This window comes from Lissotriton helveticus, chromosome 7 (assembly GCF_964261635.1).
Source record: "Lissotriton helveticus chromosome 7, aLisHel1.1, whole genome shotgun sequence".
Classification (NCBI taxonomy): Eukaryota; Metazoa; Chordata; class Amphibia; order Caudata; family Salamandridae; genus Lissotriton; species Lissotriton helveticus.
This window is the reverse complement of record NC_136068.1, coordinates 821,790,652-821,816,293: the sequence shown is the minus strand read 5'-3', so window position 1 is coordinate 821,816,293 and position 25,642 is coordinate 821,790,652. Positions and strand designations below refer to the sequence as shown.

General features: G+C 43.3%; 1 protein-coding gene and 1 non-coding gene across 3 annotated transcripts in view; both read left to right on the top strand.

Moving 5' to 3' along the window:
- MYOT (myotilin) overlaps positions 1–25,642 on the top strand; it is a 673,370-nt gene that overhangs the window by 192,432 nt on the left and 455,296 nt on the right. For both annotated transcript variants that reach the window (XM_078653296.1, XM_078653297.1), the window contains exon 6: positions 14,132–14,155. In XM_078653296.1, coding sequence (XP_078509422.1) covers positions 14,132–14,155 — 24 coding nt within the window. The remainder of the gene's footprint in view (positions 1–14,131; positions 14,156–25,642) is intronic.
- Positions 19,324–19,537, top strand: LOC144771202 (small nucleolar RNA U3). Its single transcript, XR_013599161.1, has one exon. It is a non-coding gene; the product is annotated as a small nucleolar RNA U3 (small nucleolar RNA).

The following is a 25,642-nucleotide window of genomic DNA, read 5'->3' as shown; positions in this document are numbered from 1 at the left end:
ACATTTGCCGAGCTGCTACGTGGAATAGTGTGCACACTTTCACCAAGCATTACTGCCTGCAGTCGGCAGTTCATGATGATACAGCAGTTGGAGATGCGGTGCTGCAGCATCTTCTTCACTAAGGTTAGACTTTTTACAGTCTTTTATTCTTCATTTGACTGTTTAAGCATATGTTTTCATTATGATGTTTTAGCATTTTCTAACGCTGTCCTATGTATAATGTACTTATGAAGGTTTTGATGCATATGTTATCTTAACAAGTTTGTGCTCTATTACCTTCCTGGTTGTGTGGGAGTATATATGGTTTATTTTGTCTCCCACCTTCCTCTAACGACAGACATGATGTCACTGCTTGCTACACTGATTGAGGCATGTGAATCTATGAAAGATACCCCAATACTGGATAAGAAAACAAGTTACTTACCTGTAACTACGGTTATCCAGTATTGGTATCTTTCATAGATTCACATGCACCCACCCTCCTCCCCGGCACAGCAGTTCTGTTTTATGGATAATCATTCTCACTTGTGCTGGGAAAATCTGAGGAGAACTGCCTGAGCTGGGAAGGTTCTAGAGGGCGAGGACAGCTGATTGGCTGAGGCTACTATTTCAGGTCTTTTTACATTATGATGTAGATAGGCTGCTAAGTTTTGAGGCCTAGTTAGGGCTTTAGGCTTTTTCAGCCTACTACAAGAAATTTTTTAGGCACTGCTTTTTTATATATTTATACCGTGGGACTCCCGCCTCGACGACGGGGAATGATTCAGGCATGTGAATCTATGAAAGATACCAATACTGGATAACCGTAGTTCAGGTAAGTAACTTGTTTTCCTATTTGCTATGCCAATGTTTGTTTTCTATTAGGACTTATCCCTTCGGATTGCTTAGTGGAATCTCTACGGATAATGCTGCTTGGCTGAGAGTTTGGGCATCCACAGGTGTTAATCCTTTAATAAAAAGCTGTGAGTAGGGAGGAAGTGGAAAGTGCTATGAGGCTTTGTACATCAGTAATATAGAGAGACATGGCTGCAGCACATTCACACCTCTAACCATCTGAGCTGCCTGTATTTGCCTGATATATTCAGTTAGGTGAACTCAGCTGATGCTGGCCATGAATGACCACGTTCTTCTGCCTGCGTATGTCTTGCTGCATCCCACATATGAGACTGGATGTGTTGTTGTTCCACAAGCCTGCAGTGCCCTACCAACAAAGCAGTGCCATGCTGCTCTCACTTTACGGCACCCACCCATCTTGAAGCAGTAACATAAAGCTCTGAATGCTACCCATTGCACTGACATTGCAATCTACAAAGGCTTTCTATACCTCGCATGGAACAGCAGTATCACTCCATCTGTGTACCTTTACATGAAAATATTTGGTGGTTGTCAGATTGTGGTGTGAGCAGCCACACTGGTATGTTGCCCCTTGAACTGCGAAGTACTTATGTGAGTGAGTGACCAGGACGGACACTCCATCTCAACCCTCACTGCTCCATAGCTATCAATTTTAATACCTTCAGGGTATCTTTCAAGGCTTGCAATAAAACTCAAATAAGTATCTTTGCAGACATATTGTGAAGGGATATAAGTTAATATGAGGCAGGTTATTCCTGTGACCCTTCCTTCGTGTTTGCTTTCACCACAGAGCCCACCTATGTAACTAGAACCACCCAGTCTTGACTATATATTGCAATGGAGAACAATAAATGTTAGCCCACACATTTAATGATTTTTTCATAACCATATTTTGTGCACCGTCCAGGCAAGGGCCTTGCGGTCATGTTGCTAAATATTTGTTATTTGGGGATTTCTGCAGGCATTTTAACATTTTTGTTTAATTGTTATCAAAGCCAATTTAACCTCAAAAAGAAGTCCTAAGCGACCTGCGCATACCATGATGTGCAAATATCAATGGTGCAACAAAAATGCACCTACTGTTGAGATTTGGTCCTGTGAATAGATAGATGAATGACAATGAAGGCTCCCGTATTTCAGTATGCTGCTATCACTGGGAAGAACTAAAGGATTTAGAGTCCCTCAATGCCTCATGTATATATTAACTCTTCATTTTGATTCCAAAGATTTGAATCCCATATTGTATTGTTACCTTCAAGTCTATGAGCACTACCCTTCCTTGATTGCTGTACACTCTAGATTTTTCTAGTGTACTATGTATATTGTTTAATATTGTACACTTCTAATATACACAGTAATGGGTATGATGATCAAAAGTAAATAAAACTCTTTGTAAAAGCATACATAATGCATAGAGCATTTATCCTGAACCTTTAGGAATGCTTGACAGACCCATAACAAATTCAAATCCGCATGGTTGAGAAGGTGAAAAGTAAATCACTTCCAGCTATTTTGCTAATATTAGATGCAGAGAAGGCCTTTGAACGGGTGTACTGGTGCTTGCTGAATAAGAACTTTGCAGAAATGTAAAAAGTACATTAAAGTGGGGTCTAAGCCTCCGCTGAACTATTACGCTTTTATTTATGCTTAGGATGTATAATGTTTTTCTCGCCTTGTACTCTGTCCAGTGAACGACATTACAACATCGCCATCTAACAGTGTAATTGTTTAATGTTTTCAAAATTGAGTTTTGTAATTAGACAACAACTCTGTAACTAGTAATTTCTACTAAATGATTTAAAATGTTATCTTTTAAACACTAGCAAAGCTAAGACTAAGAGCAACACCACTGTTTGCTCGTTCCCATAGCCAATAAATAACTGATTTGCCAACCAATTGAAGGCTATCACACGTTCACCATTACTATCAGGATCTGTTTTCCTCTACCTAATTATATTTAAGCACAATCTAGTCTAGCACACCAGAATACCAGGATAAAAGGTGATCATTAAATTAGTTAGTTGCACCTTATCACGTGGCTCAGCACTTTGCAACAATTTAAAAGTTTGATTGTAAAAAACTGTTCTGTAACAAAATTCAAATAGTGACGACACATAATGTCTGCTGATTGGCATGCAGGAGTGTTCCAATTTTTTCTAATCGAATGGCTGGTGCAGCATTTTACAGCATAGCTGCCGTTTCAAAATGAACATTCAAATCAAACAAGCAATCAGAAGAAATCAACAGTTGTGCTCTTAGGAAAAGCACGAGGATTTGCTCTTCGAAGAGTGGTGCAAAATGTGATGAAACCAATATTCACATTCCAAAAATATGTCTAGATATACAATTGTGATGCTTTTCACCAACGTAGTGCTAAATTGTACTATGCCAAAAGGTAAAACAGTAGTGCAGTCAGTGGAAGCGATGCTTAGCCTATCACTTAGAAGACAAAAAAAAGCATTTGTTGTGATTCCTGCTTATAATAATATGATTCAGCTTCAACAGTTAGTGTAAGAATTTTTAAAGTCACCTGAATTGTCATCTAGCCATCTGTAAATTAAAATAATTATTTCCAGGTGGGTTACAGACATTTCTATATAAGTGAAGACCCTACAAAACAACATTGCATTTGTTCTAAATGGGATTCCTGTTGGCTGAGGTATGCAACCAGGCCAGGCAGTAACGACCACTCTAATCAGGGTAAGCTGGACACACAACAAAAGATAACCCGTGCTCATCCTCTGGTAGCTTGGCACCAAGCAGTCAGGTTTATCTAAGTAGGCAATGTCTAAAGTATTTGTGCTTTTCTACACAACAAGGGAAAACCCAAAAGGAATATCGCTAGGGTCCTTGGGCGGTTGCTTATTACACAAAACAGGGGACCCTAGTCATTTAGGATCGCATGAATGATAGACACACACTAAATATTATGTGTGTCCTTTGTCCAGCCGGACAGAACTTTATTTAGCTAGAGTGCCATATAGTGATTCAAATAATCAACATTTATACACAAGTGGGCACAACCTGTGACCCACAGAAGACAAGACAAAACAGAAATAAATTATGTAAGGGCGCACAAGGCGGTCTGTACTAGTAATTCAGTTCTACAGACTTGGGTTCATATTTAGCAAACCATTGTTAAGAACGTTTGTGACTTATAAAACAAACATATGGTGCTTTAGGGTCGACGACGTTTCGATGCACAAACAATTGCAAGCATCATCATCAGGACAAAAAACATTGTATCATGTTTGTTTTGAAAGCATAATAGCTGAGCCTCTTCGCGAGGGGCACGATACGCACAGCGAGGGCGGGGACACCGTTTCTGCAAGCTCGCAAGGTGTCTTGATTAATGGCCGTCCTCGTCGCGTTGCGCGTCGCGTGATAATGGGAATTAATGAATAGAAGTGGTCCTCGTTTACCGGCCGAAGCAATCTCCGGGGTGTAGAATCTTAATTTGTTCTTGCTCGATGGCAGTACAATGGGGTTCTGGCGGTGATCACCGCCAGAACCCCATTGTACTGCCATCGAGCAAGAACAAATTAAGATTCTACACCCCGGAGATTGCTTCGGCCGGTAAACGAGGACCACTTCTATTCATTAATTCCCATTATCACGCGACGGTGCAACGCGACGAGGACGGCCATTAATCAAGACACCTTGCGAGCTTGCAGAAACGGTGTCCCCGCCCTCGCTGTGCGTATCGCGCCCCTCGCGAAGAGGCTCAGCTATTATGCTTTCAAGACAAACATGATACAATGTTTTTTGTCCTGATGATGATGCTTGCAATTGTTTGTGCATCGAAACGTCGTCGACCCTAAAGCACCATATGTTTGTTTTATAAGTCACAAACGTTCTTAACAATGGTTTGCTAAATATGAACCCAAGTCTATAGAACTGAATTACTAGTACAGACCGCCTTGTGCGCCCTTACATAATTTATTTCTGTTTTGTCTTGTCTTCTGTGGGTCACAGGTTGTGCCCACTTGTGTATAAATGTTGATTATTTGAATCACTATATGGCACTCTAGCTAAATAAAGTTCTGTCCGGCTGGACAAAGGACACACATAATATTTAGTGTGTGTCTATCATTCATGCGATCCTAAATGACTAGGGTCCCCTGTTTTGTGTAATAAAGTATTTGTGCAACACACACACACAGTAACACATTCATCGACACAGGTTTAGGAAATTGCAGAATATTTATGAGTAAAACAAGACCAAAACGACACAAATCCAATCAGTAGACGTAGAGATATGAATTTTGAAAGATTAAATGCAAAAATAGTGCTTGGAAGTCTTTAGCTGTCAAAAAGTTACTTGAGGTCATAAGGGACAGGTGAAAATCCAAAGTTCAGGCCAACCGCAATCAATGGCAGGCCAGCTACAGGACCCAGACAGGTCCAGCTGAAGAAATATCTTGGCTGGAGCAAGCATAGACGTCAAGGGACTCCTGCATCATTGTCGAGCTATACAGCAGAATTTCTCACGCAGTCAATGCAATGCATCAGTTTTTGCGGAAATCAGCTACAAACCCACTTCTGAGGTGCAGAACTTGTGGGGGCACCTCAGACATGGGTAGGACCCACAGAAGAGTCTAGCAGCACCAACAAAATTACAGAAAGTCTTTTGCGTCCCTGAGACTTCAGAAAACAGGAGGCAAACCAGTAAGCCCATGTAGATCACTTGGAGGGAAGGCAGTGTCCAACTCTCCTTCCAGCAGAGTCAGGGAGCAGCAGGCAGCAGAGCACCCAGCATAAAAGTAGTCCTCACAGAAAATCAGTCCAGTTGAGTCATTTAAGCAGCACACCAGTCCTTCTGATAGAGGTTTAGTACAAGATCGAGAAATTTCTAATTTTTAGGGGGTCAGAGACCTAGGAGTTCTACCCAAAAATGCCTTTGATGTAGGGGGTGACTTCAATAGACTCTCTGAAGTGCACATTGATCCTTTTCAACCCAGTTCTGTCTGCCAGGTTAACAGGGGGAGGGGGGGGATAAATCAGTGCTTTGTGTGTGAACAGGACACTAACTATTGAAGTGTAAGTGTCAGCCCCTCCCATTCCTCCCTGACCAGGAAGACCCGTCAAAATTCAGATGAGTGCTCAGAATGCCGATGAGCCTCACCTTCCTGTGTTTGTGGCTCTCTAGAGAGAATGCACAAAGTGTAGCTTTCACTCAACCCAGACGTGTATTGGAGGCAGGCTGTCAGGCACAAAGAGCAGTAAGTACAGAGAAATGTCCACTTTCTAAAACTGGCATTTTTAAAACAGTAAAATAAAATCCAGCTTCACCAGTAAGGCGGATTTATCATTACCATTTCAAACATATGGAACATGAAAAAGCTGCCCCTCTCTGATCATAAATTACAGCTTAAAAGTGTATTAAGGAATTCGCAATGCTGGCCTGTGAGAGGGGTAGGCTTCACCGTAGTGAAAAAGGAAATGGACTGTTCATCACTGTTCATTACTACCATGTCATGCATCACAAACAAGTACATGTCCTGCCTTTTACGTACATAGCACTCTGCCCCTAGAGTTACTTAGGACCTACCGTAGGGGTGACTTATATATCAATAAAAGGGGAGGTTAAGGCTTGACAAGTAGTTTGGCAAGGAGTACCAACTAGTAGCTCCACTGATGTTGCCTACGTGAGGCACTTTCTGACTTCCCTCACACTTTGTCTTTGGTGGATATGAGATTAATTGGGGATGTTAACAAACATAAATCTTTTTAAGAGAACACTTTGAGGTGGGCATGATCAGACAAATGAGCATAGCCCTACCTAGGAGTACATAATACCCGCTTGATACAAACTACAAAGAGTCATAGTGTTCTGTGTAACCAGGTCATTGTGTATGGAACTAGTTTTAAATGCCAAGTCAAAGTGGCAGTAAACTGAACACACAGACACTGCACTGGTAGGCCGTAGGCAAATTTGAAATGCTACTTCTGTGGGTGGCACAATGTGTTGCAGGCCCACTAGTAGCATTTGAAGTACAGGCCCTGGGTATATGGGATCCCACTTTACAAGAGACTTACCAGTACAACAAATATCTCATCATGTTTAGGAGAGAAGCACATGCACTTTAGCACTGGTTAGCAGTGGTAAAGTTCTCAGAGTCCTAAGGCCAACAAAAAGAATCAGCAATAATAGGAGGCATAAGAAAAAAAAGTTGGGGGGAAGGCCTACAAGTCTAACAGGTTTAAAAACTTTTCCTGTCATAATACCACAGATTGAAAACTGCACAAAGTACATATTCATGCACCACCTCATCATACTCACTGGGGCAGCACATTCACAGCACAGTTGTGGCATGTCATGCAGGTCAAAAATCATCCATCTTTACATAACAAAACAGCCAATAAGTCTCCAAACACAGAGTACAAGAGGTAGTCAATTGTCCAGTTGTAAATTATGACGTATGTTAGATATGTGGCAACAGTGCAGGATTGCAGAAGTTTTCAACAGTGTTGGAAATTCTGCCTACACGTTTTTTCCTATAGGTCACATCTAATAGGTTATGGGACTTCTACAAAGTGGAGAACGTCACATAAGTGTAAAGGAACTTCCTGTGCTAATCACCTGAACAAAGCCTGGAACGAGAATATATGATCATTTCTATAGTGGAAAGGGGTTGGAGCAGACTTAGGGAATGCCCACAAAAGTATATTTTGTGTGTGGTCCCAAACTTCCAAGGCACACCGAACATTAGAACACCCACTTCACTTCCCACCCACTGTGTAAGATCTCCTACTGTGGATTTCTCTGCATTTGCGGTCGAGAAATACACAACATTAAATGCGTTATGGGCTGCAGACGACAGAGCGACCAAGGTTTGGTTGCAGGGCAACACCAGAGGTGGACTGAAGGGACCTGTGGGTCATATCTTGGCTGCTGTGGTCCAGGTTGGGGCATTTCAGCACTGTAGCCCTAGGTCTGGATAGTAGGACATAGTTGGGGCCAGGTCTGGGCTGTAGGGAACTCTGAGGCTGCTTTTGATTTCAAAGAACAATGGGGGCGTGGCTGGCCGTGCAGCAAAATGGAAGTTTTCTAGGTGAGCTCCGCCGGTTGGGACGAAGATCCTAAAATTATCCTGCAGCAGTGTGGCTGAAACTGCACTAAACCAAACTTCCCCGGTCGGGGGAACCTTCTGGGCACGCAGCGGCACAGTTTTTGTGAAAAATCGGAGACTATATGCCGAAGAGGTGAGGGGCTGCACATTGAAGCAGTGACGAGGTGGAGGGAAGAGCTGGTGCGACGCCGGACTGCCTGCCTAATCGAGCCCGAGGATTTTGCGGCCTGCACAGTCCTACGCGAACAGACCGTTGCGGCTGAAGTGGAGTCCTGCGAGGTTGGGACTCTGTCTGGGGGCATTGGACAGTGACTCGGGAGCGTCATGGTGGTAGGAAGAGCATTTGAGATTGGACGCCGCGGGGCCTGAGGACTCGGAGCTGACGCGGCGGCCATTTTGAGCTCTGCCCCAGTGTTTGTTGTCGGCACTCTGGCTACTAAGAGAGACGCGCTGCAAACTCCTGCAAAAAGTGCGGACGGGAGGCCGCTTGCACCACTGAGGGCTTGGTGATTTCGACAGTGTGAAATAGGAAATCGGACATGTGAGTGAAATACCAGGCTGATCCACACTGTGTGAGATGACGCTTTCAGGCCTGGATGTGTCGAGAAGCGGCGGAGAGTGCTGTAAATACAAGCCCAGGGGAGCCAGATTGTTTGGTGGTGGAAACTTGGGAGCGCTAACTACGGGAGAGTGGCTGCGGTGCAAGATTGCTCGGTTGCGGAAGACGCTGCGAACACGTGTGGAAGACGCCTGGGAAAAGACTGTCTTGAGCTGGAATCTAAGCCACCGGTAGACGCACTGGAGTAGCTGGAAATCACACGAGGCAGGCACCAAACCTAAGTGTGAGTTGGAGGCAGACGTAATACTGCTAGTTGGATTTCTGGTGAATCGCGCCATGCTCTATGATTTGGATGAGATTTGGATGTACCTGTACATGTGGTCTACGATCCCCCTGTAGCGGGGTCCTCGCGGAATCTAAATAGGAGAGGTGAGGAGGAGCCTTAATTTGCTTCAGAGACATTGCGCATCAAATACTCTGGCTGCTCAGAGAGTGCGGTGGTCGGTGCATTGAATATATGTGGGGTGCTACCACTCGCCAGCTGCCGACTCCCTTATTGTCTTGGTGAGACCGGTGCAGAAGTCGTGTGAAGTGTCAACCTGCCCACTTGGGAGACGCTGAGGAGGACTTATACACCTGTGAGGCTGCCTGAAATATAGACGGACCAAGTGTGACATAGGGGGAGACACAAGTAGAAGCCGCTGCTGACGGCAGTAGATATATACACACATAGGGTCTTGTGTGATATTACTCTGTCCTTAGTGCGGAGAGCGGCTAGGTGTTGCGGAATTGTGGTACCTGCTGCTAAACGTCGACATGGGGAAAGCTGACGCCAAGCAACCGAAAATTACATTTGAAAACAGGCGTGCAGCCAAGCAGACGGACACTAATGCTGGAGAACAGGAAACCCTAGATAGAGACGTAACCTCTGATGAGGGCGGGGAAGACTCTGCTGTTGGAAATGCGCACGAGTCTACGCAACAATGACACCAAACTAGACACTCTGACTACGCAGCTGGAGGCGGTCAAGCACCAGGTGATGATACATGAAACCCGACTGGATGGCCTGGAGAATAGACACATGGAATTTCATGAATTCCAGACTGAAACGAAAAAACAACTTTTACAAATGGATACGCTCCTGGGAGTGATCAGGGCAAAGAACGATGATCTATAAGCGAGGTCTCGAAGGAACAACTTCCGGATCACAGGTATTCTGGAGACCAAAGCAATGTCGAAAATGGGAATATTTGTAACTGACCTTCTTCATGAGCTCTTTGACCCTCACCTATCTCCAGTGTTTGTTGTGGAAAGGGAGCACAGATCCCTGGGTCCGAAACCGCCGGTGAGGGCCACTCCCCGACCAATCCTGGCCAAACTGTTGAATTATCAAGACCGGGACCTGATACTGCGCTTGGCGAGGGAAAAAGGCAAGATTACTCACAAAGGAAACACTATTTCATTTTACCCGGACTTCACCCCGATGGTGCAGGCGGCGAGAAAAGAATTCCTGCCAGCCAAGCGGCTCCTACTACAGGCGCAGATACCGTACTCTTTGATATATCCAGCTAAACTCAAAGTTTCACATGATGTAACTATGCATTATTTCACTGATGCCAAATCCGCCCTCAAATTTGCAAAGCACATTGGTGGTAAAGCAGTTAAGGGGTGGAAGGGGGCGGAACAACTGTCAGGAGCCAGTCAAAACCTACCCAGCATAGACGATTGCAGGTGCGGTTTCGCCCTCGGTTACAGTCAGGTGTGGAAATACGGGCGGAAGTCAGCACAAAAATGGCGGCAGCGCTGACCCGCGATGAACGCTCAGTGAGCGTTCCAGACATTCTCTAGAATCCTGATTGTCCAGGTGAAGCGAGCTGGGAAGTGCGCACTTCACCGACGAACGTCAGCGGAGCAGTAGCGGAGAATTCAGAGTCCTGTTTTTGAGAGGAAATTCAGAGCGTATCTTTCCGAGGGCAAACTAATTGTTTGCCAGTCGGATTCCTGTAGCGCAGTCCGAGGAAACGAAGGAGTGTGGAGAGACTTCAAGAATAAAACAAAAATGACAGTGAGGAGTTGGAGGGAGGCAGAAAATAGCGGGCTTACATAGTAATTTAGCTTATTAGAACAGCGTGATATATATGTATATAGATAAAGAATACAGAAGAGATATCAGGCTATTGAGAGGTGCTTGAGGAAATACAAGTGTACGTCAGCAATTACCTTTTGGAATAGAGTTAAGTCACTCGCTGGTCAGGAAAACTCTCAGTCAGACTAGCATTCAATTTGATCCTATAAGACAAGAATGAAAAGATAGAATTACAAGCAAGCAGAAGAAATAATACAACACGCAGTATTCACAAGGGAATTACAAAAACTTACCTGAGAAATACCGGAACCCCATATGAGACGAGACTTCAGTAGTAGGCAGGTGAGAGGTCACTAGGAAAAGCGATAAGATAATAAAGAGGAGTTAGGAGTGCAGTAGAACTAACTAGTACAATCCTTGTAATTCCAGAACAGAGATAGCCTACCTAAAGAAAAGAAAGAAAAAAGATAAAACTGAAGTAATAGAAGAGGAGCACAGGCGCACAACACTTCGGTAGGTTTAGAGAGAGAGGGCAAATATATTGAAGAACGAAACTACTCAGAATCTTAGAGAGGAAATTGTAATAACCCATTTATTTTCAGCTATAAAGAAAACCAGTAAGGAGAAGACCCAGGCAAGAAGTCAGAAGACACAGAGGGGTATCCGAGTAGCCGAAGAAGACGGGCGCAGTCTCTTCTCTGTCCAATTCCCCTTTCCCCGCTGCCGTCCACTAGGCCCTTCGCATTTGAGCATTTGCGGGGACTTGGGGATAGTGGTGTGGATTTGGGGTAAAGGCAACGTTCTGCTCCTGCGCAAGATAACTGGAACAAAGAAGCACCTCTGAGGTTGAAATTGGTCTAAACAAATGTTGTTGCACATGATATCTTGCTAGTACCTAAATTGAAATACACAGAAAGGAGTTCTTTTTTGCTTGTGATATTTCCCGGTCCTTTCTGGGTCTATTTGGGAAAACTCTCTTACTTTATAGCCTTATTCTCCAATGGACACATCACCTCCAATACAGACTCGGTTTTTGGCATCGCATGTGATACAGTTAACTGCCAAGTTGTCCAGTGTCAAAGAAGTGATATACTCAATGTTCCTCCATTCTCATTATTTTCACTGAAATCACTTTGAATTCTGGTATGCCTCATTTTATGATAAAGTGAGACTACAAGTACTGGACTGCAAAGAGGTGTGAGCTTGCATGGAATAGCATATGACTGCTTAGAGGTCACTGTAATGGTAAACCGTTAATATATATTTGCATTCAATACCAAATAGTTAATATTACATTAAAAGATTGTTATCAAAATTTCCATTAAAAACAAGGTTATAGGGCCTATAAAAACACAATAGTCTGAATCATCCATTTAGACAAATTAAACTACGTGGGCACAGACATTTTCGTAGACTGAATTACACATTTTAGCCTCCTCCTCCAAGCAAATAGAAATCTTGAGATGGCAAACACTATCCACTGTGTGGTATCAGATTTCAAAATTCGTATTGCTTCCGAATGACACCTTATAGAAAGTATATGACAAACGGGGGCTATCCAGGTTCTTCTGAAATCAGCAGAGGACTTGCAGAAAAAAAGAAAATGCTCAAGTGTCTCGAGAGCAGCCAGGCAAGAGGGAGACAGTACATTAACCATCTCATTTCCTCAGCTACTTCTCCTTGTGTTTATAGGAATGGTGCCACATCTAAATTGGGTATACAGAGCTCGTGTTGTATCTTTTTACGTATGGAGTCTCCGCACTCGTAAACTTAGAATTAAAAGGAGGTTTTGCGAGTTCGGAAACAAAAGTAAACTTACAGAAACATGTAAGTTTACCTTTGTGAATCAGGCCCTGAGTGTAATTTGTTCATTACCAGATTGTCCCACTTCGTCTCCTGAAAAGACCTGGCTGAGCACACCCCACCAGATCTTTTCACTGAAGTATCTCACACAAATTTCACATACCTCGATGTATCTTTTGTGAACAACTGCACATCACAGTGGTGTCATGAAAGTTGAGGGCCCCCTCTGCAAAGTACATGGTGGGGGCCCCCTAAGCTCTGTACCCAGTCAGTAGTTCTCAGGTCTGTGCACAGTGCCGGAAGTGGCCCCCTGGATCTCAAACCCCCTCCCCCACCTCCCCCCCCGCACTTATGAGGCTGCGGGGGCCAGTGGTGCATAATTAGATTTAATGGATCACTGACATTTATGGACAAAGCTTGAATCACTTGCTATCGCTTTCTTATTACTGATAATAGTTAAACTATTTTATTCCAGAACTTCTGTTAGAAGGGTTCTGTTAGGGAACAACATTGATATCTTACATAACCTGAAACAAGACTGTATCCTTGCTGTTCTCCTTTTTTCTTTACATTTTTCTGATTTATCCAGGGCTTTTGTTGCATCATAAGATTGACCTTGAACTGTGAATAGAAAGATTGCCAAAATGCTGTAATATTCGACAGTTTATAAATCATAGATAGAACCGGTATCAGATAGCAACTTACACTTTCCGTTTTAAAAACCATGCAATGTAAATAAGCTTACCCTAAACACATCAACAACTTATTGTCACTTTTTGGAAAAAAAACATGCTGACTTTGAGTGGCGATTGATGATTTTAGGATTGCCCCTGCTGAGATGGTTAAATAATGAATGTCACTTTTAAGGAAAGCTTAAGCTGGGTGGTGCATTAAGAAATGAACTTACAGTTAGGAATGAGTTGGTTCACTTCAACACCATGTAAGGAGGGCGACTGCCTGTGAAAACTTTGTAAAGAGCATAGTCATAGAAAGATGCTCCAATTGCTATTGGTGGATTTTAAATGACTTAAGAAGGCTTTTTCGATGCAAATATCTATCTGTGTAGAAGACATACGGTTAGAGTTAAGTTTACACTCATATAATAATCAAAAGGCTAATTCTTGGGGTTGAAATTTGTTACGGTATCTGCGAAGGAAGAAACCCTTTCACAACAGCACTCAAGAAAATTGGTGTGTAGACTATTTGTAGGGAGGAGGAGCAGTTTAGAAGCATTGTTGAAGATAACCCCAATGCCGCAGCTCAATCAAATTACGTTTAGAGATGCTTCTTTTTATTTGTCATTCGAGAATGATGTGGCCTATGTTAAGAACAGATCATCTTTGGGCCCATTTCAGTCAACTTAAAACTAAGGCACTATGGGGAAAGAAACGGTATGTACTTTTGTAGAGAACCATAACAGCTGCGTCGTTTTCTTGTGATAAGTACTAATTTTATAGAGGTTAGGATGACTCACTTGTGTCATTAAAAGTCATTTAAATGGACATTTTTACAATTAGTTTTGTAACCCTGATTGTGGCAGTGGTTCAAAGAAATTGAATTAATGGTGATAATGTTATTTAAAATTACTGAATGTTTCTATTTAGTTAAATTGTTTATATAGAATTTTTTGAAGATTGTAAATAGATTTATTATTTTGCACGGTTTAATTAAACTGTCTTAGTAAGCTAACATATATGGACTTTGCTCTATCCCTCCATGTTTTTCTAATAGCACTCTTTTCTCCCTCTCTTTCAGAAGCCTATTTATCAGCAGTCCCTGGTAAGTTCGTATAACCTCATAGACTTTCCAGTAGAATTCACTGTACAATGGCAAAATGAATGTACCTTTATGGGTTTAAATCAAATTCTTAACATATTTCTTTCTCGTCCTCCTTCATGATCATCACATTTCATATGTATGGTGATGTATTGATTTGAAGCAAACCTTTGTTTCTGTTATGCGAGACTTGGTTGCTGGGCATGCGCTTTGGTTTACCAAAACTCCTATAGAGGAATGGGGAAACATGGGGGAACCTTGTGTTCTGGAAGAACCGCGGTATCGGTAAATATATGGCTGCAGTGGTTCCTCAAAAAGACAATTATTTAACCTTTACAATAATTTAAAGGCTGGAATTATCGTTTAGGCATCAGAAACAAATACAACATATCCAATTCATACTATATCAGAAGCTGAAAAAACGTCTATTTACATATCCTTGCAAGTGGTATAGAGTAGTGCCATGAATGCTTCACTCATGATACCTCAATCTTGGTGCAATAACCCAAAGATGTTAAGAAATACTATTGCAAAAGGGTAAAAGGACAATAATGAATACCCTTTTTCATTTTTCGTCCAATGTTTGATAGTTACATAAAACCCAAACTGCACATAATTTTGGGTAAAGGAGTCACAAATGTCCAGGGACCAAATGTACAAAGCTGTTTGTGCCTGCAAAAATTCTTTTTAAAATGTATAACCACCAAATTGCGATTCAGCTTTAGGACCTAAAACAGAATCACTATTTGGAAGGGGCATGTTCAGGTTATCTGTTCCAAATAGGGAATCTGAATGATCTGTACTAATGTTTTGTTCCCGAAATGTGGTTGCAAAACATTTGTACTTTGCTACCAACTCAAAGTTGTTGGTAACCCATTCACAAATGAGAAAACCTCCCCCGGCAATGTTTACAAAAATATTTTTTAAGAGCAGGCAGTGGTCCCACAGACCACTGCCTGCTCTTAAAAAGAGTTTTTAAAAAAATGAAACGTATAATTGTTTTTTTAACGCATCCTGTTTTCCGTCCTGTTTACCTCTTAGGAAAATGGGCTGCATTTGAAAAGAAAAGATTGCTTTATTTAAAAGAAATCACAGACATGGTGGTCCGCTGACCCCAGCAGACCACCATCCTGTGATGACAGCAAATTCCTAGTGAGTCACAAATTGCGACTTACCTCATTGATATTCCTGAGGTAGGTCTATTTGCGCCCAGTACGCATCTCTAATTATTAAATAAGGGCCAGAAATAAATTTAGTACATTAGTAATGGCAATTAACACATAGCGATTCACAAAAAAAATGCTATTTGGTAATCACTATCACTAATGTTGGTACATTTGGCCCTAATCCCTCAATACAGTCCACAACAAAAAACATAACAGTATTTCAACCCTAATTGTGTGAAATACATGTTGTCTTCATCTGAACAATATGGTGGCCAAGAGATAATACATCAATCATTCTAAATAAAATGAAATAACAAAAATTGTAGAACTGATATGTCAGGGATTAGTAGGTTACTGTGATCGCTCTTACTGCTGGTCTAACTAAAACATGGTATCAAAGGTGTGATTCGCTAAACAAATCTCTAAATAAATTCTAGCAATGTACAATTTCTAAAACGGTCTTAATCTTAATTGAATCCCCCCAATGTCACAGTGATGTAAATTACTTGTCAGATTTTAAAGTACTCCTGGCCCAATGATGTATGTTCAGTTAGGATAGTGCATGAAACAAAATCCCTATTGATGCATTAAGCCATTCCCTCATCATTTAACCTTTACCATGCGGCACGGTGCTCCGGTGCTCATGATGAGCTCAGCTCGTCATGAGCCATGGAACGCTCAGGTGCGGGGAGAATTCCCCTGCTGTGCTGAGCGTTCCACGGGAGCCGGTGCACCTGTGACGAGCTCAGCTCGTCATGAGCACAGGAGCGCCGTGCCTCATGACGAGCTGAGCTCGTCATGAGCATGAGGGCGCTGTGCGTGCGCCTTCCCCCCCAGCACAGCGGGGGAATTACCCCCGCAGCGAAGGGGTTAACTTGGGCTCAGCGCCTGTAGACTTGAAGCTTGTGATAATTCACCTTTTCTGAAAAAGCCTTTATTTGACCCTGTTAGACCTGACATCATTGGTGTGGGTTTCCCCTGTATTTTTGCCTTTGCTTCCTGTTATTTGGCTGTGTGTTGGACTTAATTTTTGCTGGTCTAGATGCATTGGGCACTTTGCCACTGCTGTTCAGTGCCAAAGTGCAAGTGCTCCCTTTGTAAATTATTGCTTTTGGATTAGTGATTCCATGATTGTCATATTTGATTTACTAGTCAGTCCCTGGTACAGTGCACTGTGTGTGCCCAGGGCCTGTAAATCAAAAGTGTCTAGTGGGCCTGCAGCACTGATGGTGCCACCCAGATAAGCAGCCTGTAAATGTAACTCAGATCTGCCGCTGCATTATCTGTTTGTAGTCTAGTATAGCCATGTCGACTTTGCAAGTGCACCCACTTCCCAGGCCCTACCCTTCCCTTCCCTTGTCTTACATGTTAGCCACCCCTAAGGTTGGCCCAAGTTACCCCTGGGGGCAGGGTGCAGTGTATGTGAAAGGTAGGACATGCCCTGGTGTGTGTGGCATGTCCTGATAGTGAAATACTGCTGATTTCGTTTTTCACTATTGCAAGGCTACCTGTTCCCATAGGATGGAATGGGGAGTTTGCTTATAACATCTTATAAACATAACTACTAAAGTTTAGTATACCTACACTCAGAATGTTAAAATGCATCTTTTAGTGAGGATGATTTTACATTCTGTGTTTGAAAATACCACTTTTAGAAAGTAGGTATTTTCTTGCTTAGCCATCCAACGTGCCTCTGTTAAGATGTGTCTTGACTGTCTGGCTTTTGAGTGACGGGGCTGGGGATATGCAGTGGCTCCAGAGAGTCTGGATGAGTCGGGGCTGGGCTGAATAGACCTGGGCTGCATTTAGAGTAGGGTGGAGTAGATTTCCTTTCACCGAAATAGGCCTGGTCTGCCTTCCACCCTGCTGTCTCCACCGCCTGCCAGGAAGCTGCACCGGAGAGGACAGAACTGGTTTTGACTGAGCACAGGGCTTCTCTGCCACCAGAGAACAAAGGATTTTGCTGTATAAATATTGGGGCCCAGACCTCAGAACTTTAGATCACTTTTGGACTTCAAGATGAACCTCTGTCAAGGAGAAGAGCTGGAGAAACTGAAGGAGGAGTAATGCCCCTTTGATGTGTGCTGTCTGCGGTTAGCCTGCAGTGGCTGTTTCTGCCAAAGAGAGGAACTGTGTGTGCATCCTGCTTGAGAAAGTATCTCCAAGGGCTTGAAGTGGAGCTTGCCCCCAGTTCAAGGGGTCTCAGGATCAGCAAAGACCTCACCATCCTTCTGGGCACTGTCTCTGGCTCCAGTCGCCGCAGAAGAACAGAGCAGCCAACTCCGTCACCGAGTCCATCGCAGACTCAATGTCCTAGAGGCACTGTAGAGAGCACCGCCTTGCTTCACAATGCAACCCTGGTCTCACTGACTCCGTCGCTGTCCGACTCAAAAATCAACGGGCTCTGTCGCTGCACCGCGACCTGCCAGCACCTCATCGAGCACCGTCTCACCCTGCAATACAAGCCTTGGTCTCATCGACTCCGTCATTGAGTCGCTGCCTGCACCGAGCCGTGAGGACAACACACTCTGCAACGCTTCCATATCACATTGTAACCGTGAAGGTTGCACCGACCGACTTGCATCGGCACGTTGGACGCAACAAGAAAGGTACTGTCTCCGAGTCTGTTGACGCTGTAGCTAACCCGTACCGATGCGGTTGGCTGGAATTGTTAGACTCCGTCGTGTTCAGTATCGCGGTAGCCCCAAACAGAGCTACTGAGTCAGAGGAACTGTGTTTTCACGTTATTCCTGCAATTTAAAGGTTATTTTGCACAGTAACTATTTTTACTATATTTATTGTATGCTGGATTTTTGTTGTTCTTGGTCTTGTTGGTTTAGATAAAGTTTTGCTTATTTTTTTTCTCAACTGGTGTGGTGTCCATTTGAAGTGTTTTCACTGTGTTATTGTATGCATGTACAGATGCTTTACACACTGCCTCTGAGATAAGCCTGTCTGCTCGTGCCAAGCTACGAAGGGGGTGAGCAGTGGTTATTTTAGAAGTGTTTCCCCTTACCCTGACTAAGAAGCAAGGGTCCCTATTTGGACAAAGGTACCTACCTCTGCCAACTAGAGACCCCCATTTCTAACAGACCCCAAACATTGCCCTCATTGTCGACTGAATTCATTAATGCCTTATACCGCCAAGCTGATAGAAAATGCAGCTATGTCCAAGCTACGGTCAAATGTGAAAACCATGACTATTGGATTATTAAGTCAGTGCTAGCTAGGTTTCAGACTAGGAATGACTTCCAAGATTGTGGTAATTTAGCTGGATGATAAATTAGGAGTGATAGTGAGTTTGTAGTGCTGATGTTGTTAGAGTTATCTGTAGCTTTCGACTCCGCTCACCATCAGCTTCGAATTCACCACCTCTTCAGCCTCTAAATGAGAAGCAAAGTACTATGCTAGATTAAATATTTGATGGAGAACGTAATGCAAATGGTTTAGTTATTAATTTTCACATCTAGCTCATCCCAGTCTATTGGAGATGCTGCAAGGATCTGTACTTGCCCCACCTTCGTATAATATTTATCTTTGCCAATTAGCTGATCATTTGCATCAGTATGATTAATGTTTTTCACATGCAAAAACAACACTCAGGTCCTCCTCAATATTAAAGATGAATATCGACGTGCCACGGAATAGTTACCAATGGTTTTGGAAGCCATCCAAAGAAGAATAGTATAAAACATTTAAAATTATATATTCATCACACATGGAAGTAATGCTAATTGGCCTAAATCCAAATTGCTTGGACTCTACCCTGGGACCTAAATCACTTAGTACTTGTTCTGCTCCAATGCCTATATTTGGATTTGTGGCATGATGCGTCACTTCAGTTTGAATATGGCAAATTAAGTGGTAGCAATCAATAAGTCTTGTTAATCTGAGTTTTACCAAGGATTGTAATGTGAAATATCAGGATATAAAAAATTCCAGCTATCATACTCTCCTACATCTAAAAAGTTTGATCATGTCTGAGAACCTCTATGCCAATTACACTGGTTTCTATACACTATGGGGTCATTTCTATAGTTTTTAACTGGGGAGATGTGTTTGAAAGTGTCTGGTCTTCGCTAACTACGAGGAAGAATTCGAGTGTTCTCTTCTGAGTACGAAGTGAGTAGACCGTATCACTATCATGCAGCTGCTGTTTGCTGTTGATGACTGTTCCTCTCCCTTTAAGGAGAGCTGGATGGAAAGAAACACAAACTGAACCGAATACTGGTTTCCAGGCAGTAAACAAATCATGTTTAAATCAATTAATTCATTATCCACCTAACATTTTATTCTCAAAAGCTTTGAGTGACAAATTTAGCAAATATGATCCATGATCCCGCACTTGATGAAGATCCTGATATCTAAACTAAAAAAGGTGAGATGATCGGTCATTCAGGACAACACAAGACTCTATCAGAAACTTTATACCTATAAGAATTTGCATCAAGGTGGTCAATTTCAGATGTTGGGGGAAAAAAAAGCTGTACTATTCTCATCTTGGCTATTTGCCTGTAGATGTGGTGATTTTGTTTCCAGACTCTCAATAGCACCAAGTGGACCTTCCAGGGTAAACTACTCTTGAAAATCCCCATAGTATTAATAGTGGGTGACACCCTTTCTTACCATACAGTTTAGTGAGAGGTCAAAGTTAATTTCTTAATAAAAAGGAATACGTACCAACACATGAATACAATTAGGACTAGTTCATCATACTGACATTGGTTGTGTATTAGTTCCTAAAGTAATCACACCAACACAGTAAGACTCTTTCTCACCTTGTAGCGTTGGGTTGTGTCAATTGCGCTTTTGTTTCTAAACAAATTCAAATCATCTGGGTATGCATGCAGTCCTATTGGGTAATTTACAAGAAACCATAAAATATGTAATCCTGATAAAGGCTCACACACGCACTATAGACTGGAATCTACTTACAGAAGAATCTGATATATATAATAGTAGAGGACCGGATTAAAAAGTGGAAAGAGTCGCCGTCATTGCCTCAGTCATTGGTGAGCAGAAGGGGTCCTCACCTCACGAAAATGTAAGATGCAAGTGGTCAAAATGTCTATCTGTACCCGTGCACGGACTAGAGAACACCATCTGGTATCATTGAATGACACATTCACTATGCATGCCAACCTCAATATCAATACAGCTGATTCAGGGCAGAGTATATACTTAATGGGAAACCTATAGCATACAGTCTTTCTCGGGTATCCCTGATGCACCTGGAAGAATCAGTTGAACAACAGGTTTCCTGAGAGTTACTGATATGTTCATAATTTGTAAAATGATCAGACTAGAAGAGTGTAATTATTTTTTTTAAACTGAAAATAAATAGTTTAATACCTGTTATCATTTTACTAAATCAGAAATCAGAATATATGTTATTGTTTAGTTAATTAAAACCATAACAATATGTCAATAATCTCAATTACAAAACACAGTTAAAATATAACTTAAAAAGATTGCCATTTACATTTTTTGTTGTTGTAGTTGTACCGTAAAATTTCAGTTGGGGAGTATAAAAGTCACGATGAATTGACAGTGCATCTATGGGTCATAAATACATAGAGTATACAGCAGTGGTTCCCAAACTTTTGACTCCGGAGGACCCCTATTGAGTCACTATTGGAAGCCAAGGACCCCCAAACAATTTGTACGATTTAAATTTCAAACATTAAAACAGTAGTTTGAAAAAAGAAAACACACGTGTGTACACCAAACAAATACTCGAATCTCTAAAGATCGTCATATTGTACATAGGAAGAATTAGCAAAATCGAAAACTTTTAATGGAATGGTTAGTGCTGCATCTTGGCGACTATCTTTTCAATATTTGGTTCGAATTGCAGAATGAGGCTCCTGCCAGGGCTAGACTGGAAATCCAATGCAGCCCTGGCAAATGTTGTCAGGCCAGTCCCAGTACTAAGAAGCCGATTAGGATGCCGGACGGACTTTGCCCGCCCGCCATCCCTGTGGAAAACGGGACCGTCCGCCACGTGAGCGGCGGTCCCGCCATGCCAATTATGATGTGCCTGCCACACTGGCGGGCGCATCATGCATTTTTAACATTGCAACTTGCGGTGCTGAAAGCACCGTCCGCTGCAATGTTAAAAATGCAGGCATGCATTGGCATACACAAAGCGGCAGGCACCGTGTGGTGCCTGCCGCTTTGTGTATGCAAATGCAGGGGGGTACCACAGGTACCCCCCATGTCCACCCCCCTCTCGCCTTCACCATGGGGGCCCGCATGGGGCTGCCAAAGTAAAGACTGCATGCCAAGGCATCTGCATGAGGCCATCCTAAAATGGCTGGCGGTGTCTGGAAGACACCGCCAGCCATATGAACCCTTTTCCGCCCCGGCCGCAAGGTGACCGGGGCGTAAAAGCGGCGGACGGTGTTTCCGTCCACCGCGGTCCCGTCCGCCTTTGTAATATGGCGGGGGGGAAATAGGTGGCGGACGGTCACGGATGTCGGGCAGATCGCCACCGCCTGCATGGGGGTGGCGATCCGTCCGCCATCCTAATCGGCCCTTGAGTGAAGTGAGTGAGCCTTGCCACTGCAAAGCAAACTTTGAGGGGCGTCTCCACCAAGAAAATATGGGGGAAAATGGTGCATTCTGCAATACATTTGTCATTATATATTGAATTATATTTGCTTTTAAAGCATAGTAAATGATAACCTCACTATGCACCAATAGAACAATCTTTTCGGCGCTCTTCTATGTATCCTCACTATCACCCTCCAACAGCGCCTCTCCTCTCTCAATAGCCCCGCTGTCACATGTATTTCATTTGTTTTATAGTATCTCTCATACAAGTGTAAGTGTCAGAGCACTTTACATCACACACAAATAGTGACAATAAATTGTACGTGTGTAAATCAGTGTATAGAAAATGTTTTGTTACATAATACAAAGGGGGCATTCACATGTCATCCATACAGGTGAGCATTTTTTCAGAGCGCTTGGTCTGGAAAAGCACAAAATCTTGATTCAGGATGTAACATAGTGGTTAGTTTTTACTTTAATTATAACAATTTAATTCTACCCAAACAAACCTTTTTGGCAATGTGAGAATTGTGAAATGCTGGGGAAAAAAGATAGCATACTAACCTGTACCATGCAGTTTGCATGCTGCTGTTTGATGGCAGGTCATAGCTGAAGGTGCTGGATTATGATTGTAACTGATAGACTGCACAATAACAAAAGAATCTTTGTGACAAAGCAGTAACCCACTGAGCTGTGCACATAAACAACTGGTTTTTTTACATGCATGGTACACATTCTTTGCAGCAGGCATATTAACCCTCTGAGCTATCTTAGATGAGTTAAACCTGCTCCTGAACAAAACAAGTATCTCTTCCCCAGCAGGTACATTAATCACTGGAGTTATCTTGACACTTTAATTGTTGCCCAAAAACAACAGATTATTCAAGGAACTTTTAAGTGCTTTTAAAACTGCTGCTTGCGGACCCCCTGGAAATGTGTCACGGACCCCTGGGGGTCCGCGGACCACAGTTTGGGAAACACTGGTATACAGGATAGGTAATATATACAGTACATTTGATATTGGAAAGGAGACAGGCCTTAGTCTCTAAAGTCCCGCTGTAGGTGGCTGCTAGCCGTGCCTAATGCTTTCTCGCAATGAATTATATTTTTTATTAAATTATAGTTGAGCTGTGGGTTATTTGGATCACGACATTTTAGTATTGCAGTTCTACAAGAACGAATGCCTCTTATGTTGAATAGTTTCTTCAGCAATTTACAATGGTGTAGACTTGACTTTGGGCCCTTATATTTCCAGCTGGCCTGGTCCGTATACGACAGCAACATTCCTAGTCATACTGCTAAAAACGTAGTCTTTAAGTAAGGAGAAAAGGACAGTCCCAGGTAGGGAGCTGGTTGCGGTTTTGTATACAATTGCAGTACCATCCTTGCATGGGCATGCTTGCTTGGCATGGCTTTGTCCTCGGTTAGTGAATGCTTTTTGCAACCTTCTTTAGTATTTGTTGAAGAGAAATAAATGGTAGGTTCCGCTGCCAAAGGTCTGCAATGTTGGTAAGTTTTATAGATGATTGTAGGTACTCGGTATAGGCGGACTGAGGATCACCTTGTAATGCATTCCAGAGTGCATTATTAATCTCATTTCCTCAGTTACTCCAGATTTTATATCAGATTTTTATTGTTGCATATCTTCTGTATGTTAGTTGCTGTTGCAGCCCAAATTCCAACCGGATCTCTGCCGGTGAGGAGTTGCGTGGTGAAGAAAATACCATTCTGTATACCCGCGTTTGGAGACTGTCCAGGATTGCTGCGTCTTTCCCGTGTTGTACTACACTTACATAAGCTATAAGTTTTGCTTTAATGATCTCTAATAATGGAGTGAACAATGGACAATTGACCTTTTAAACTCTTTACATCGTACAGAATGCAAATGTTAGGGCGTTTCCCATTTTTAGTTTGACTTCGTTCTGCTTTTGAAAAGTAAATTTTTTTTTTTTAAATCTTTTTATTATTATAACACAAGAGGGGAAATATACATATCAGATGTCATAAACGAATACAGCACAGCTGTGGATGGGCAAGTGAAGTGAAGAAATACCGTACAGTCAGAATCAGCAAAGAAATCAATACCAGCGTAAGGCAGAAGCAAAACAATTAGATAGCAATGACCACAGGCACCCCCCCCCCCACAGCGCCCACCCACCGGGAGCGCAGGATATACGAGGCAGACATACGACACCCAGATACGTTTAGGCAAAAATCAGGAGAATACGCCACATCTCTTGTGAAGAAAGGAAAAGGGAAATAGAATGGTCATAGAAAATAACAAAGGAAAAATGAAGAAAAAAAAAACACAACCCCCCACCCTACACCCCTGCAGATGGCTACGACCTAACCCCACTAGCAGCGTGCCTGTCGCCCCCTAAACTACGCCCCAAGGAAGGGAAAAAGTTGGAGGAGGAGAATGCTGCAAAACGATACGAGCTCCCGGACTCCCATCCCCCCGCCAAAAAGCAGACACCCCCCACCGTAGTGTTAAGCAAAGTTTAGCAAATCAAAAGACAGTCCGTAGGGGAGCCGCGAACATAAAAAGACCATCCCCCCCGACCCCCGGCACCGCAGAGGCAGCAAATCCCTTACCGAGCATATCAGACTAATAATCAGACAATCAGATTCACATCCGGCCCTCGCTCCCACAGATACCACCCAGCAAAGATAAAAGAAACAGTGCAGCAAAGTCCAATCAAGTTCAGCCCAAACCCTCGCGAGCCATCACGATGACCCCGTCCAGTACAAATAGGTCGCTGCGTTTCTCCACGCAGGCTCTGTCCAGCCGAACCGCCATCACAACAAGATTAATAGAAAATAGTAGAGTGCCAAGATCAATTCGATAGGAGGGAAAACAGGATAGACGGCCACAGAGTCCAAAAGTCAAAGCAAATCCACTGCCCTCCAGCGAAAAGTCAGCAAAGCGGTTTTGATCACTCACAAAAAGAGGCAAAGGTGTAGTCCGACAGACGTTGGAGAAGTCACAATGGCTTACGAAGATAGTCACATCCATCTCGAGCGGGGTCGACATAGGGCTAAATAAACGTCCAGTTCTTTCAGGCTCGATAGCCGCCATCTTAGGGTCGCAGTAGATTTCCGTGTCTGTATCCTGCACAGGGTCCTCGGTAACAATCAAGGCGTTCTCCGCAGAAGAAGTATCTCGGCTCTCCAGGAACAAAGGGCCGGAATCCGGTCCCAAGCCTATACGATCAACAATTATGATCATCTCCTGGAAGGTGGCGGTGAGTCGTGTGTGGAGCTCCAAAATGGCGGCCATTACAGTGCGTAGCGACGGTGGTTTCAGCCCGCTCCATCGCCCCTCAATGAGCGACCGGGCGGGTGTTCGAACCTCGGAGGTCGACTTCTCCGGGGCACAGGGCGGAGGCAATGTAGAAACCACCGTTAACACGTCCAAAGCACGATAGCAGTACCGTCGCCGCCCACGAGGAACCTAGCCCAGAAAACCCCGGGAGGTCAACGGGGCCTCCGGGCAGCGAAACCCCGAACAAATAGTCAGTACAATAGGCCACCGTAGTTGCTGGGTAAAGCTGTCACCAAATCACCATCCATAACGGGAGAGGAAGAACGCCACTTCGGGAGACCGGAACCGCCCACGGTCCGCGGCCGATGTTGTTCAACTCCAACCCGGCCGGGTTAAAACTCGAGGCCCCGGCTTCAAATCTGGGGTAGGCCAAGAATGGCACACAACCTATCTTTGTCGTCCGAGCAGCTAGAAATTCCGGGATTGCACCTTTCGAGTCAGGCG